General features: G+C 35.2%; 2 protein-coding genes and 1 long non-coding RNA gene across 3 annotated transcripts; 2 read left to right on the top strand and 1 right to left on the bottom strand.

The window, feature by feature from the left end:
* The first annotated feature begins 2,300 nt into the window (after positions 1 to 2,300).
* LOC117340333 lies at positions 2,301 to 5,909 on the top strand. Its single transcript, XM_033902097.1, has 4 exons — positions 2,301 to 2,545; positions 3,767 to 3,883; positions 4,651 to 4,832; positions 5,734 to 5,909. The coding sequence occupies exons 1-4, from the start codon at positions 2,408 to 2,410 to the stop codon at positions 5,852 to 5,854; spliced, it is 558 nt and encodes a 185-aa protein (XP_033757988.1). The 5' UTR covers positions 2,301 to 2,407; the 3' UTR covers positions 5,855 to 5,909.
* An 853-nt stretch (positions 5,910 to 6,762) lies between these two features.
* LOC117340331 (hydroxylysine kinase-like) lies at positions 6,763 to 9,814 on the bottom strand. The gene is made up of 4 exons (XM_033902096.1): positions 9,697 to 9,814; positions 9,404 to 9,534; positions 8,182 to 8,356; positions 6,763 to 7,527 (listed from the first exon to the last, which is right to left on the bottom strand). The coding sequence occupies exons 2-4, from the start codon at positions 9,503 to 9,505 to the stop codon at positions 7,097 to 7,099; spliced, it is 708 nt and encodes a 235-aa protein (XP_033757987.1). The 5' UTR covers positions 9,506 to 9,534; positions 9,697 to 9,814; the 3' UTR covers positions 6,763 to 7,096.
* A 12-nt stretch (positions 9,815 to 9,826) lies between these two features.
* LOC117340332 lies at positions 9,827 to 13,319 on the top strand. The gene is made up of 2 exons (XR_004535438.1): positions 9,827 to 9,937; positions 12,908 to 13,319. It is a non-coding gene; the product is annotated as an uncharacterized LOC117340332 (long non-coding RNA).
* The last annotated feature ends 112 nt before the right edge of the window (positions 13,320 to 13,431 follow it).

The raw sequence follows: 13,431 nt of genomic DNA, 5'->3' as shown, positions 1-13,431 counted from the left end.
TATATTATATATAAACAAGTTATATCAATATGTAGTTATATTATATATAAACAAGTTATATCAATATGTAGTTATATTATATATAAACAAGTTGCATCAATATGTAGTTATATTATATATAAACAAGTTATATCAATATGTAGTTATATTATATATAAACAAGTTGCATCAATATGTAGTTATATTATATATAAACAAGTTGTATCAATATGTAGTTATATTATATTTAAACAAGTAGTATCAATATGTAGTTATATTATATATAAACAAGTTATATCAATATGTAGTTATATTATATATAAACAAGTAATATCAATCGCTCTTGTTGACCCAGATGGAAGCGCGTGAGGGGTCTAACTGTTGGAGGAAACTATAGTAACAGATAAAGCCCACATGGTCATGCAGATGACCCTATATCTTTACACGTCCGATCGGGGAATCGAACCCAAGCTACCTAGGTGAAAGGCGAGTGATTTACCACTGTACCATCCGACCACCCTATAGTCACATAGTCAGCGTCATCATTATAACCAAATAAAATTAAGGTTGAGGCACAAGGCATGCATCGCTATTGTAAAACGGTATTTTGGATATTGGCGAGATACAAGTCTCGTGAAAAAAACTGGTTTATGTAACTTACAGAATTAAATTTTTCGCACATTCTGGTAAATTCTTGTAATTATTTTTTTTAATTTGACCGTCTGAATACGATTTTGTTTGTTTGCTTTTTAGATTGAACAGAGTAAATGCCAAGTGGACACATATCCATATTCAAGGACGAATCCATTTTTGTGGACATCTCCCATTCCTCGCTGCTTCCTGAGTATTGCAAGCTAAAACCCAAACCAGTAACGTAGTGTGCTGCAATCAATTATAGGAACCATGCACAGGAACTTGGCACAAATTCCAAACCCCAATGTCCGTGTGTGTATTATAAATATCTAAACACGGACCCTGGGGTTGGGAGCTCGAGACAAGTCCCTGCGGTATGATTTGCACATAATGGTTTGCACAGTGAATGCGAGAGATTTTTTTTTCTTTAATTATTATTTTGAAGTTAACTTAGGTATCTAGTCTGTCAACATCAAACTTTAACTTTAACTGACGATTATCATAGAGCAAAATTTAAGTCACAAGATAGGCATCCCTATTGTGAAACGACCGATCGTCATTGGATATGAACCCCAATATTATTGTGTCGACATGTTGGACATTGGCGGGATAAAAGTCTTGTAAACAAATTCGATTACCGTGTACACCTGCATATATACATAGTCAGCTCAACGATCGAGACGGGTCGTTTTGAGAATTCTGAAGAACGTGTTTGCATTTCAATTGATATTGTTCACAATACCATACATTACCTCCTCTTAAAACTAGATTGTATACCTTGTTTTTCCCGGTTGTGAGCCATTTTCTTCTGCTTTCTCATTCAAACTTCGGCGATTCAAAACTTTCAAACATGGCTGCGTTTTTGTGCACACGATCTTACCTTGAAATGATTTTTTTCCAATTTCACGCATGCTCACCAGTCATTGCGACCACTCGATTTTAATTGACAGGTAATCCATTTCGAGGCGTTGTTCAGCTTTGATGTGAGCGAGTGATTAATATTACATCAAACTATTCAATACAAACTAAATATATATATATATATCAATTTTTAAACATCTGGTCCCATAAACAGTCATTTCTTTCAAAAACACAAAAACAAACAAAACTCCAGTACACTATCATTCTGTAATGTGTTGTCAATAGGGGACTTACGACGTCCAGAGAAATGGGTAATACAGTATATTGTGATCATCCGGTTGCAGAAAATGACAAAATGACAATGTTTAAAATGGGCTTGGCTCAAGGACGGAATTTTTAACATCTAATATAAATAAATAAATAAATAATAAATAATAAATAAACAAATAAATAAATAAACGACAGAAAGAAACTATTTATCAAATGGTCAGTACTTGAAATCTTTTCACATATTCTATGATCATTGTTCTTCTCTCGCACAGGAAACCCTAAGGTATACATGTATATACATGTACATGTACATGTATATTTCATAGCTCATCGTAATGGACTATAAATTTTCATTTTACTGTTTCCATTGTTTGTTTTTTTCAATAATCATTTTGTTTAACATTGTAGAAAATAAATTATAATATTGAATTGCTTAATAAAGATAAACTTATGAAGTTGAGATTTAATATCGCAACTAGACATCAACAGTTACCTTGATTCGGGCTATGTACCCTCCTGACCTTCACAGTTTCCATTCATTATGGCGTCATAATGTACATGACGTCACAATGATCATTACGTCATATGCCCGATGTTGCCTACGACTGGTAACATGTAGTCCTAGTAAACAGATGTCATAGTTCACTTTCTTTACTGATGAAAGATGAGCGATATTCACAAGACCCACTACTCTTTCGGAACTGACGATTGGAGAATATTGTCTACATATTTGCAGGACTTCGGACCTTCTCAGATATCTTCCTACAGACCGCAGCCTCTAAGGCCACCATCGCCTGCCCAGGTATGTTAAGTAAATTATTCCAAAACAGGATTTTAAGTACAATCCTTTCCCCGGACTCAAACTACACAATAATGAAATAATCTATTCAACATAAACATGACATAGACTGTTAAGTTCCATTATATTAATTTATATTGAGTTCATATTAAATGTTCATTTATATTCTATTAATATTGGTCTGTGAGTATAATACCCCGAAAATTGCTTCCGTTAGTCACTAATGTCCGTTTTATACAGGTTTGTGGGTATAGTACCACGATACATATTTCCGTAGTCACTTATGGCCGTTTTATACAGGTTTATTATTAGTATAATCAAGAGATGTGTTTTTCTTAGTTACTACTGGTCGTTAAAGACAGGTAATAAGTACCCTACCGCGAGACTTGTTTCCATTATGACTGTTGTGTGTAGTAAACTATACTCCAAGAGGCATCTTTTCTTTTGTCAATTGATTGGGCTGAGTGCACTATCTACAATGTGAAATGCTTCCGTGAGCGTAATTGTGACTTGTATAGACAGGTTTATATGGGAAGTACATATCACAAGACACGTTTCTGGTCGTCATGACCGATTGAGACAGGTTTGTTGGTATACTTCCACAAAGCATGTTTCCGTTAGTCACTTATGACCGTTTAAGACAGAGTTGTGCGTATACCACCACGAAACTGGTTTCTGCTAGTCACCATTGACCTTTTTATTCAGGTTTGTAAGTATACTGCCACAGAACATGTTTCAATTAGTCACGCATGACCGCTTTAGACAGGTTTGCGAGTATACTGCCACGATGCATGTTTCTGTTATACATTCATGGCCGTTTAAGACAAGTTTATGATAAACATACCAGGACATACTTGTTGTTGGTCACTATTGCTCGTTAAGACTGGTTTTTATATTGTATACCATGATACAGTTTTCCGTTATTCACTTCCTACCGTTATAAACAAGTTTTTGTGTAGTATGCAAAGTACCACGAATATGTTTTCCTTGTGTCAATATTGGTTGGGTTTTATGCAGTATACCATGGCGAATGTTTCCGCTAGCCTACTAGTGACCGGTATAGACAGGTTTATGTGTAGTATACCATCTCTGGCGAATGTTTCGGCTAGTCTACTAGTGACCGGTATAGTCAGGTATATAATAGGAAAGTTTCCGGTCGTTATATAGATAGGTTTGTGAGTATCTTTTGATATCGACTCTATTCTTTTTTGTCTTCATCCCTAGGTGCTGCCAACTTCGAACCGCTGTGACGAAAAGGCAAAATGGCTGTCTTCAAATCGGAGAGATTTCCTGAACTATGTCGGTGATATCAACCGTGAGACTTATTTCGGTTCACTGAAGGTATTTTTTTCCACTGCATTCATAGCCCTATTATATGTATTTCTGTGTCAAAAACGAAGTAACTACCTTGTATGATTTAAAAGGCTAGCCATTGATTTGTAGAAATTTCTTCAGCACATACATGAGTTATACATGCTTGGTCGCTGGTGTTTGGTGTACCGACATAAGTTTATCTGCATTAGTTAACAAGAGGCCTAGTGGGCATGGAAAACACTCTACATTTCAATAGAAGTAGAAGAATTATACATACTAAGTAATTTGCTATATGTTCCCCTATTGGGCACTGTTTAAAGACACCCTCTTCTTTACCTATTTCGTCTCACCCCTCAGGCCCCTGAAAGTCTAGTCCCAATAAATTTCATTAATCCAGATATATTTTCCTAGTGATGTTTCATGTCAAGAATGGTCAAATTTGGCCCAGTGGATTTTGAAAAGTCAGGTCAATGTGAGCTAGTAATCGTCATATGAAAATAAAATAAAAGGAAAAGATGACACGATGCAGGAAAAAAAATTCTCACATTTAGAAGGTTTCCTTCGCGATTTGTTTTGGGTGCCATGATCATACGGATAATAGATATACATGTATAGTATTATATTTGTCAAAACACAAATGGTATTAGACACAAGTATAAAACTTTTAACCGTCTTTTCCCGTATAACATAAATGAGTTTTCTTTTCCTCAAATCAATCCCAACTTGTTATTTTGTCTTGTTTTCTGATAAATTCATGAGAACATTCACACACATAAATGTGTTTGTCTTTGAAGGAGTTCAACGACGTCAAAACGTTCAGCACAGTATGTCGACCGAGTGTGTGGAATGCCAATGAGAAGTTACCTCCCCTGAGTCGGTCCACCTTGGATTACCGCTCCCCGAGTGTGTCCACGGGAAGTGACAGCGCCACCCCTAAACTGCTGGCGAAAATAAAGAGCAAGAATAGACGGAGCAGGTGAGTGTATCGATTGGAACACCACAGACATATTCTCGTTTCTTCCATACTTGTTCAAAAGGGCAGATGTCCGATTGATAGTATAGGCCATAAAATCGGTCTAACGACCTGCTAAGAGCGCGCAGTAGTACTTGGATTTCCACCTCTGTAATATTTCAACTTGCACTTAAAATTCAGTATAACCATGTATTGCATACTCTTAACTTGGTAAAAGAGTTTTAAATGCATGATCTCACAGGTCACGTGATGCTTACGTAACACCAAAAGTAACCCAATCTGATACGGTTTTATATCACTTGGTATATTGATGCTGTAGTATCAGATCCTGTAGATAGTTACTCTTATTAATGTTTAAAATGTATATCTATAGGAAAGGATTTCGATAGGCATGACCTGTTGGCAATTTCAAGTTTGATCAAATTGATGTTGCGAAATAATTTCAAAATAAAAAAATATTGAGGAAGTATTATGCAAGTTCATGAAGATTTGTTGTTCCGTATACCCATCATAGGAGGATGCTCTCAACTCGGGCCTTTCAGAAGTAAGGAACGACAACTCTTAATATATATATATATACAATGTATATATATAGTGAGACAATATTGAAACGGGTTTTGCTAAAAATTAATTTTGTGAACTGGGTCGGCACACCATAAATAGAATGTTGTAATGCTTGCATTAAACCGACTTAACTAAAAAGTAAATTGACACGAATTCAAGAAAATCAACCTTTAGATTTCAGTTATTTGTCGACGAAGGGAGGCAACCCAAGATAAGTTATAGTTCCCCGCTACAGCGAGTTGCCAATATTTTGTAGCACTATAATTGTTTTAAGTCGTTTAAAATACACATTTCGTATCATAAAATAATAAAATATCGTTGTTTAATCCTTGATTTAAAGAGCATACAACGAGTCCACGCTGCAGACAGAAGCTATGCACGCATTCCAATGGCCGACCAGGAAGAGGATGAAATCCATATCACTTATTTCCCACACAACAAAATTGCCAGCCGTAAAATAAATATATCTCGTTTCTCCTTAAAATTGTAAAGTAAAATAAAAAGAAACAAGAAACCTCACCTGTTCCCTTTTTGTTTTTTGGTTTGGTTTTGTTTTCTGTTTTTGTTTGTTTGTTTGTTTGTTTGTTGTTGTTGTTGTTGTTTGTTTGTTTGTTTGTTTTGGTTTTTTTAGGGGGGGGGGGGGGTCTTTTACCAGAGGGCAGAGGGTACGTATCACATTACCTCTTTTGTGCAATGCCTGATTAGATAGATCGCGCATATACATGAACCACAAAGCCGTAAGTCAACATGCCCCAGATCGCAGTATACCGCTACGGTCCTCGAGTTAACAGGAGTAAAATCGATGTCTGTGGACCAAGGTTATGAGTTCTCCCGGATCCATACTCCCCCGGATCCATACTCCCCCGGGTCCATACTCCCCCGGATCCATACTCCCCCGGGTCCATACTCTCCCGGGTCCATACTCTCCCGGGTCCATACTCCCCCGGGTCCATACTCTCCCGGGTCCATACTCCCCCGGGTCCATACTCTCCCGGGTCCATACGTGGACGACAGTGTCAAAGGTCATTATAAATCATATTGATTTTAATATCCCCACTCAGGATCGAACGCATGAACACTCACTTATATTACTTGTCCTACTCTTAACCGTTCAAGTTAAAGACAATTTTTCTCTAGCCAAGCGGTATGTTGAGGCTTAACATTTTCCAGGGTTCCAATTAAATTTTTGAACAAAAGGCCGAAATATGCCACTTCACATGAAGATATTGAAGATAAAAACACATAGATATAACATGAACACACAGAGAAGGGTGTCTATTTTGAGAAAAGACCGTGCTAGGTCCAAACATTATAAGGCACACGGATACACAAGGGGAGACAACCCAACACACAAGGGGAGACAAACACGAAAATGTGAAAACTGTTTAATCGTTCAACATGTTAATTAATATCAAGAGGAAATATTATTAAACCCGTTCCGCATCAGCTAAATCAACAGATTAAAACTAGTAAGATTTTTTTTTTATCTTTGTTCGTTTGATTTTGTAATAAGACGCCACCTAGTGTCAAACACTTGAATGATCCAGCTGGGCAATGGCCATCGAAAGTTCTCGGTAAGCTAGAAACAAAATAAAACGTTGTAACAGGATAAATCTACTCCCACAATGAATTAGACTATCTATCAAACTCTGTTCTATATCCATTACATACACTGTATATTCGATTTAGTCGTTTCATAGTTTTCATTCCCGACGGGACTTTACATTGCCGTCTCTCCTTGCTAGCGATTCCAATTTTTCTAGGACATCCCAGCAAATATAGTTTCCAATATACTTATTTTCTGGGTCTGTTTCTCGCGTCTTTTCTCCAATAAGACTACATTGTAGAACACGAGACTTAACACAAACGTCTAAAACCGACTCTTCAATTTCCGACAAAGGCATCACTGCGGTATAGGATTCAAACAACGTGTCCTGGGTCAAGGCCATTTCAGATAATTTCAGTGAACGTGAGGATTGGTTCATAAAAATGGATGAAAGCATTATGGCTACCTCAAATACGTAACAGGAAGTACAGACGTCCCCGAAATCCAAAACTGCTGCCACTTTCCATGTAGAGTCGGTGTTCTGTGTCATAACGATATTTTGTGGCCCCATGTCATGGTGGATAAGCCCTGTTGGTGAAAATAACCATCGCACACAAAATAAAATGATTATCGTGCTCGAAATGAAACAACAATCGGACACCGAAATAAAATAATTGGAATTTCATTTTACGAATTGTGTATGTCATAGCAAACTTTTTTTTTTTTCTTCTTTTTTTACAAAAATGGAGCCAATTACAAACTTCAGCTAAGTTAAAATTATGTTTCGGTTTGGACAAAAATCCTGTTTGATTGCACAGTATTGAAAGAACATTTATGCAAATTATAAACGTTATATTACTAATATTGAATTAATAAAATTCTTCCTGCAGAACTTCTAAGCCAACCTGCATACTTTAGCTAATGTATGACTGGGACAATGTACAATTGATGTATGGTAGACAAAACATCCTACACTGTAACTATGCTTTTTGCTTTTTGTCTGATGTTTTGAATTGAAATTCCAAATGGGGTTAGACAAGGTTCTCCAATTTGGGACATAAGCTGATCATCAGAAAAGAAGAATCTGGGCTAGATATTATCATTATACAACTTTAAGTCAAATAAAAATTCTATATTTGTATCTGCTAAAATGACAGAATGACGGAAATACGATCAATGGAACTACTATATGCCACCGACCATGAAACGCATTTCTTAAGATAGTAAAATATGGCTACAAACCTGTCTGGAATGTCTGCATATTAGGGGCAACCTTTGAGTTAAATTCCGTGATGATGTCCAATGAGATGGCCTGGAGTTTCTTACTAGGGGCGTAGTGTACCAAGCCGAGGAGCTGTCCAATCTCAGACAGCTTCCACATACTGTCGTAGTTAAGATTGTCAGTGTTAGGGAACGACTGCAACATCCAAATGAACAAATTGATAGTCTACATACTTATTTTAACAGTTTAAATATCTTAATTCGTAAATAAGCAATGATATTAAGTGGGACATACAAGTATGACCAATAACCACCAGATACGATATTTATGAATGTGGTTACAAACAACACTGGTAAAAAAAGAAAATAAACAACTATTTTTCTTTCCTGTTGAATTTCCACACTTCTTATAAATATAACGTCACTGACAAGAAGTAGAAGGACGACACAGCTGTATGATGCCCTAACGTCAATAACGAGACCTAGATGGACGACACGGTTGTATGGTATCCCTAACGTCAATGACGAGATCTAGAAGGACGACACAGCCGTATGATGTCCCTAACGTCAATGACGAGATCTAGAAGGACGACATAGCCGTATGATGTCCCTAACGTCACTAACGAGACCCAGATGGACGACACAGCTGTATAATCCTAGAAGGACGACACAGCTGTATAATGTCCCTAATGTCACTGACGAGACCTAGAGAGACGACACGGCTGAATGGTATCCCTAACGTCACCGACGAGTTTAAAGATGGATACGGCTGTTTGATACAGTTAGATGATCATTATTCGTTATTAATTGTATACATTCCTTAATTTTCATGGATATGATATTTTCGCTTTTACGCGAAATATTAACAGAATGGCGAACATTTGATCCGTGAAATATTAAGGAATAGATATATATTATATATTGTAGAGGTTAGGAAATAATTAACAATTAGTCTTTCGTCGAGGTCGATGTATAGATTTAATATAGACCATGTTAACCGAGAAAGAAGTACGGGCTTATTATTAGTTTTTCTTGACAAAACATTGTTTAAAAGTTTACTATGGACAAGGTGATTATGTATACTCTTGAGGCAAAGAGCAAAACCATTCTGTCAAAGGCAAACGATTTCGTAGATCTGCTACTTTTGTTTATAATTTACTGAATAAATTACAAGACACAAATCCATTTAAAATATAATTTTAAACTGCAGTGTGAATTTATGACATAGTTACAATTTACTAACTTGCATACGAAGGTTTAATTTTCCTGTAAGATTCCCCAATTTGTGTAGCATATCCCAGGTCACGGAGAGGTCGGCCAATACAGTTCCCCGGATGTAAGTCATGACCACCACTTTTCGTCGTGTTACCTTCCCTACAAGTATAAACACATACCGTCATTATTTTACGGACGCTTACTTGTACTCGGTGTTTGGTTGAGACCAGTTCTAAGGAAAATATACACATAGCAGAACAACTTCTAGAAGTATATGACTCTCTCAGTATAGATTTAAAGCGACTATTCGGGGAAACAAACTTAGTCTAGATGCATTATCTGGTCTTCCAAAAGTTCTATCACAGCAATGCGATGGTCAAGTTCTGCTTGCATTGTCCAGTTTTGACCACTTTAATTCGGGAAAAGCCCTGTCCTAATATAACACATATCTATTTTTATAAGTCACGTGGTATTTCGAAAACGAGGCAGTGAGAAAACGTCAACAGAAACACGTGAATTTTTAGAGATGTCCGATTCATCAAGCAGTCAAAGCAGTAACACGGTACGTAAACACTTAATTAACATGTCATATATGATGCATGTGTGGGACTTATGCCTAAAGATTGTTTTCATATGACTTAATACATGCAATAATAACAATAAAAACTGAAATCGGTGTGAATCGGCATCCGATGCAGAGATGGGGCCCAATGTGGGGTAATCTAATGTATGTCATCGTATATATATTAAAGTAGGAAATTGGGATATTGTTCTAGAATCATTATTAGATAAACAGAAATTAGCAAATTTTGGAATTGAATATTTAAAGAAGGAATCAAAACATTTATATTGTAAGAATATATTTTGGACAGATATACAAAACAAACATTCTTGAAAATCCAATATGGTATAATAGTGAAATCAAAATAGATAAAAAAAATAATTTTCATTAAAGCATGGTTAAAAAAAGGTATATACTTAATTCATAACATCATAACATTCCTATCAATTTTTTAAACTATCAGAGTATAAAAACTGCCATTTAACAATTTATCAGAAAAAAAAACATCAAACTTTAAACTTAGAGAAAAATATTATACTACCCAATATACCCATAAACCTGAAATTAATTTTAAGATGTAAAAAAGGTGCTCAAGACATATAGAATACTTTAATAAAAAAATAACTTATGTACATTTTGTAAATGTCATCCTGAAACAATTACACTATTATCACTAAAAAAAACCGAGTCTTAGATTTGATAAACAGGAATTCATCTTTGGCAGACAAACTAATATTTTTACTTACTAAGTTTAATCTAGATAACCTGATACTACTCGTAACAAAACAATATATTTACAAATACCAATGCCTGGAATTAGGACTTAATATAAACAGTCTAAAAAATCATATTAAGTTTCAATTAAAAACGAATAAAATTGTAATATCTAAAAGTAACATTAAAAACAAAATACATATGGACACACGGTTACAACAGTGGCTACAAATCTAAAACAATAATACAAATATACAACATCTCTGACCTTTTGTTTTTTCCCTATTGTCGTTACTCATTTTGTTTATTTGTTCATTTTATTTATTTTGTATATGACATGTATTGTAAACTAATTTGAAAATGAACAAAAAAATAAATAAAAAAAAAGCAAACCAATAATCATGATTAGATAATAAAGAAACATGATTTCATTTAATGTCATGTCCGTTATAGTTTTATTACTTCAAAAGGAAAATATAAGATTATATTTTTTATTTAATACGGACTTAACCATTAATATGAAACAATATTTCTTTATCATTGTAAATGTACTACTTACCGGGAGTGCAGATGCGATGCTGCCATCCTCTACAACCGTGGCACTGCAAGGCTTCCTGACGTGGTCGAACGGACTTGGCACAGGCGAGGCACAGACGAGACATCATTAAAGATAATAATTTGATCGAAAATGATCAAGTGATTTGTTCTATACTTTCACTAACTAATATACCTCATGTGCCTTTCACTGATTGGTTAATCGATTTGCGGTAATTGACTGAGCTACTCTTATAAGAGGTACTCTATTAAAACAACAACCCCTGCGTCCTTAGCTCCAACCGCCCGGATAAAGATAATTCATATTAATTAATTAATTGATTAACCATTTGAATTGATGTCATTTCAAATTATAAATAATTAAAACAGCACTTAAGGATAAAATAAGAATAACACAATATATCGGAAACGTATAAACATAAGACATTATACGTCTCATAAAAAATCAAACAAAGGCAAAACATATTTCAAAATTGATATTTAATAACATTTTCCCCTGTAAAATGAACCTTTTTAACATATTTAATACATATATACGTACATGGATACTTATACAGTACACTGTATATTATAGATTTTTACAGAGGCCGAAATTGTCTAGTCACCTCGGCCCCGACCGACATGCGCAAGGGCCGAGGTGTCCAAGTACCGTCATCGTCACCGGTGATATCGTGATCAATTCATTTACACTAAATCAATAGTTGTGTAGGCATATATATATTAGAAAACAATCAAGATATAGTGTTATTGATTTAACAGGATATGAGTAGATGAGGTGAATGCTTACAGTAATTTAAACAATCAAATATCATGCATGTAGACCTACATGTATTTCTCGACAGAAGTGAAGCTTCGGGAAACGTTTCAATTACCAATATGTTATACATGTATACATGCACATGCACATAACGGCTATTGACAAAGCCTCTTAGCTCCAAGATTCTTACTTCCATGACGATATGTGTTTTGTTTTCTCATCAGTTTGAAGAACTTCATGTAATGAATTGCCAATTCAACCTCGAGCTCCCTGTTTAGGACGGAGTTTCCAATTTTGGACAGCTCAATTTACTATTATCAATTAGTAAAGCTAAACTATTTGTATATTTAAAGATCTATTGATTCTTTATAAAAGAAATACTCAAAATATGCCATTTTATATTGTTATTTTATTTGTCTCTATATGTTGAATAAATTTCAATTATGTTTAATTTTGAATAATGAGTTCCCCCATGGAAAGTTGTAATAGTTTGCATAGTACTGCTGTATGTATAACATTATTTAAATTTTGCACTTGAAGAATTCTTTTGATACCAAAGTCTTACCCCCATCATTACCATTAAAGGAATGCTGCTGTCATTGATCACCAAACATAATCAATATACCAAATAGAGCATACGTATATAGCTATAGACTAATCATATTTTCATACCAGGCTTATGTGATCTTGTTAACTGAAGTGTATTAGAATACCTACTTTTGGTTGCTGAACATGCAAATTTCTTTAGTTTTCTATTGTTACACATATATAAATGAATTAGTATGTACATGTATACAAATATACATGTATATACAAATGTATTTATATTTTGTCTTCGATATGCATAGCAATATAAAATTCATCAGTAAACTTTTCTGTTGCATTGCATTGTAAACTTTTTCCTTCAGTTTTGCTCTTACAATAATTTCTTGCTTTCTCATCAGATAGATTATGAATATGCACAAGTCCATACATCCCCAAGGAGGGGGAGGGGATTAAGGAGGAGGGGAGGAACCTGTGGACGGCTAAGGGGTCGAGGAAGGGGTCTCGGGGCAGACAGCAGTCCAAGGATGGAGAGGGCGAGGTAGAGGAAGGGGGCCAAGGGGTGCACGTGGTACAGTTGCAATTGCTGTGCTGCAGCAGGAGGATCGGGCCAGGGTACTGACATTGCAACAGCAAAGGAGAAGGGATCTACATGAACCTTGCGCTCCTATCATACAAAGCTAATAATCATATTTTTGTAATATTAGTAGTGTGACTTTCTGTATGCTACTGTTTTATGAATGTTATCCACAATTTACTTCATCATTCAAGTTATTTTGACTAGTTGATAATCAATTACAAAGTACTGTATTATTTCTTTTCATATCTTTTTTATTTTGATATTTCTTTGGCATGTACACAGACAAAAAGAACAGTAGACATTTTACCAAAGCATTCAAGAGACAATTTATACTATTACTCACTG

Source organism: Pecten maximus, chromosome 13 (genome assembly GCF_902652985.1).
Source record: "Pecten maximus chromosome 13, xPecMax1.1, whole genome shotgun sequence".
Lineage (NCBI taxonomy): Eukaryota > Metazoa > Mollusca > Bivalvia > Pectinida > Pectinidae > Pecten > Pecten maximus.
Note: the sequence above shows the minus strand (reverse complement) of the source record. Positions and strands in the feature narration are given on the sequence as shown.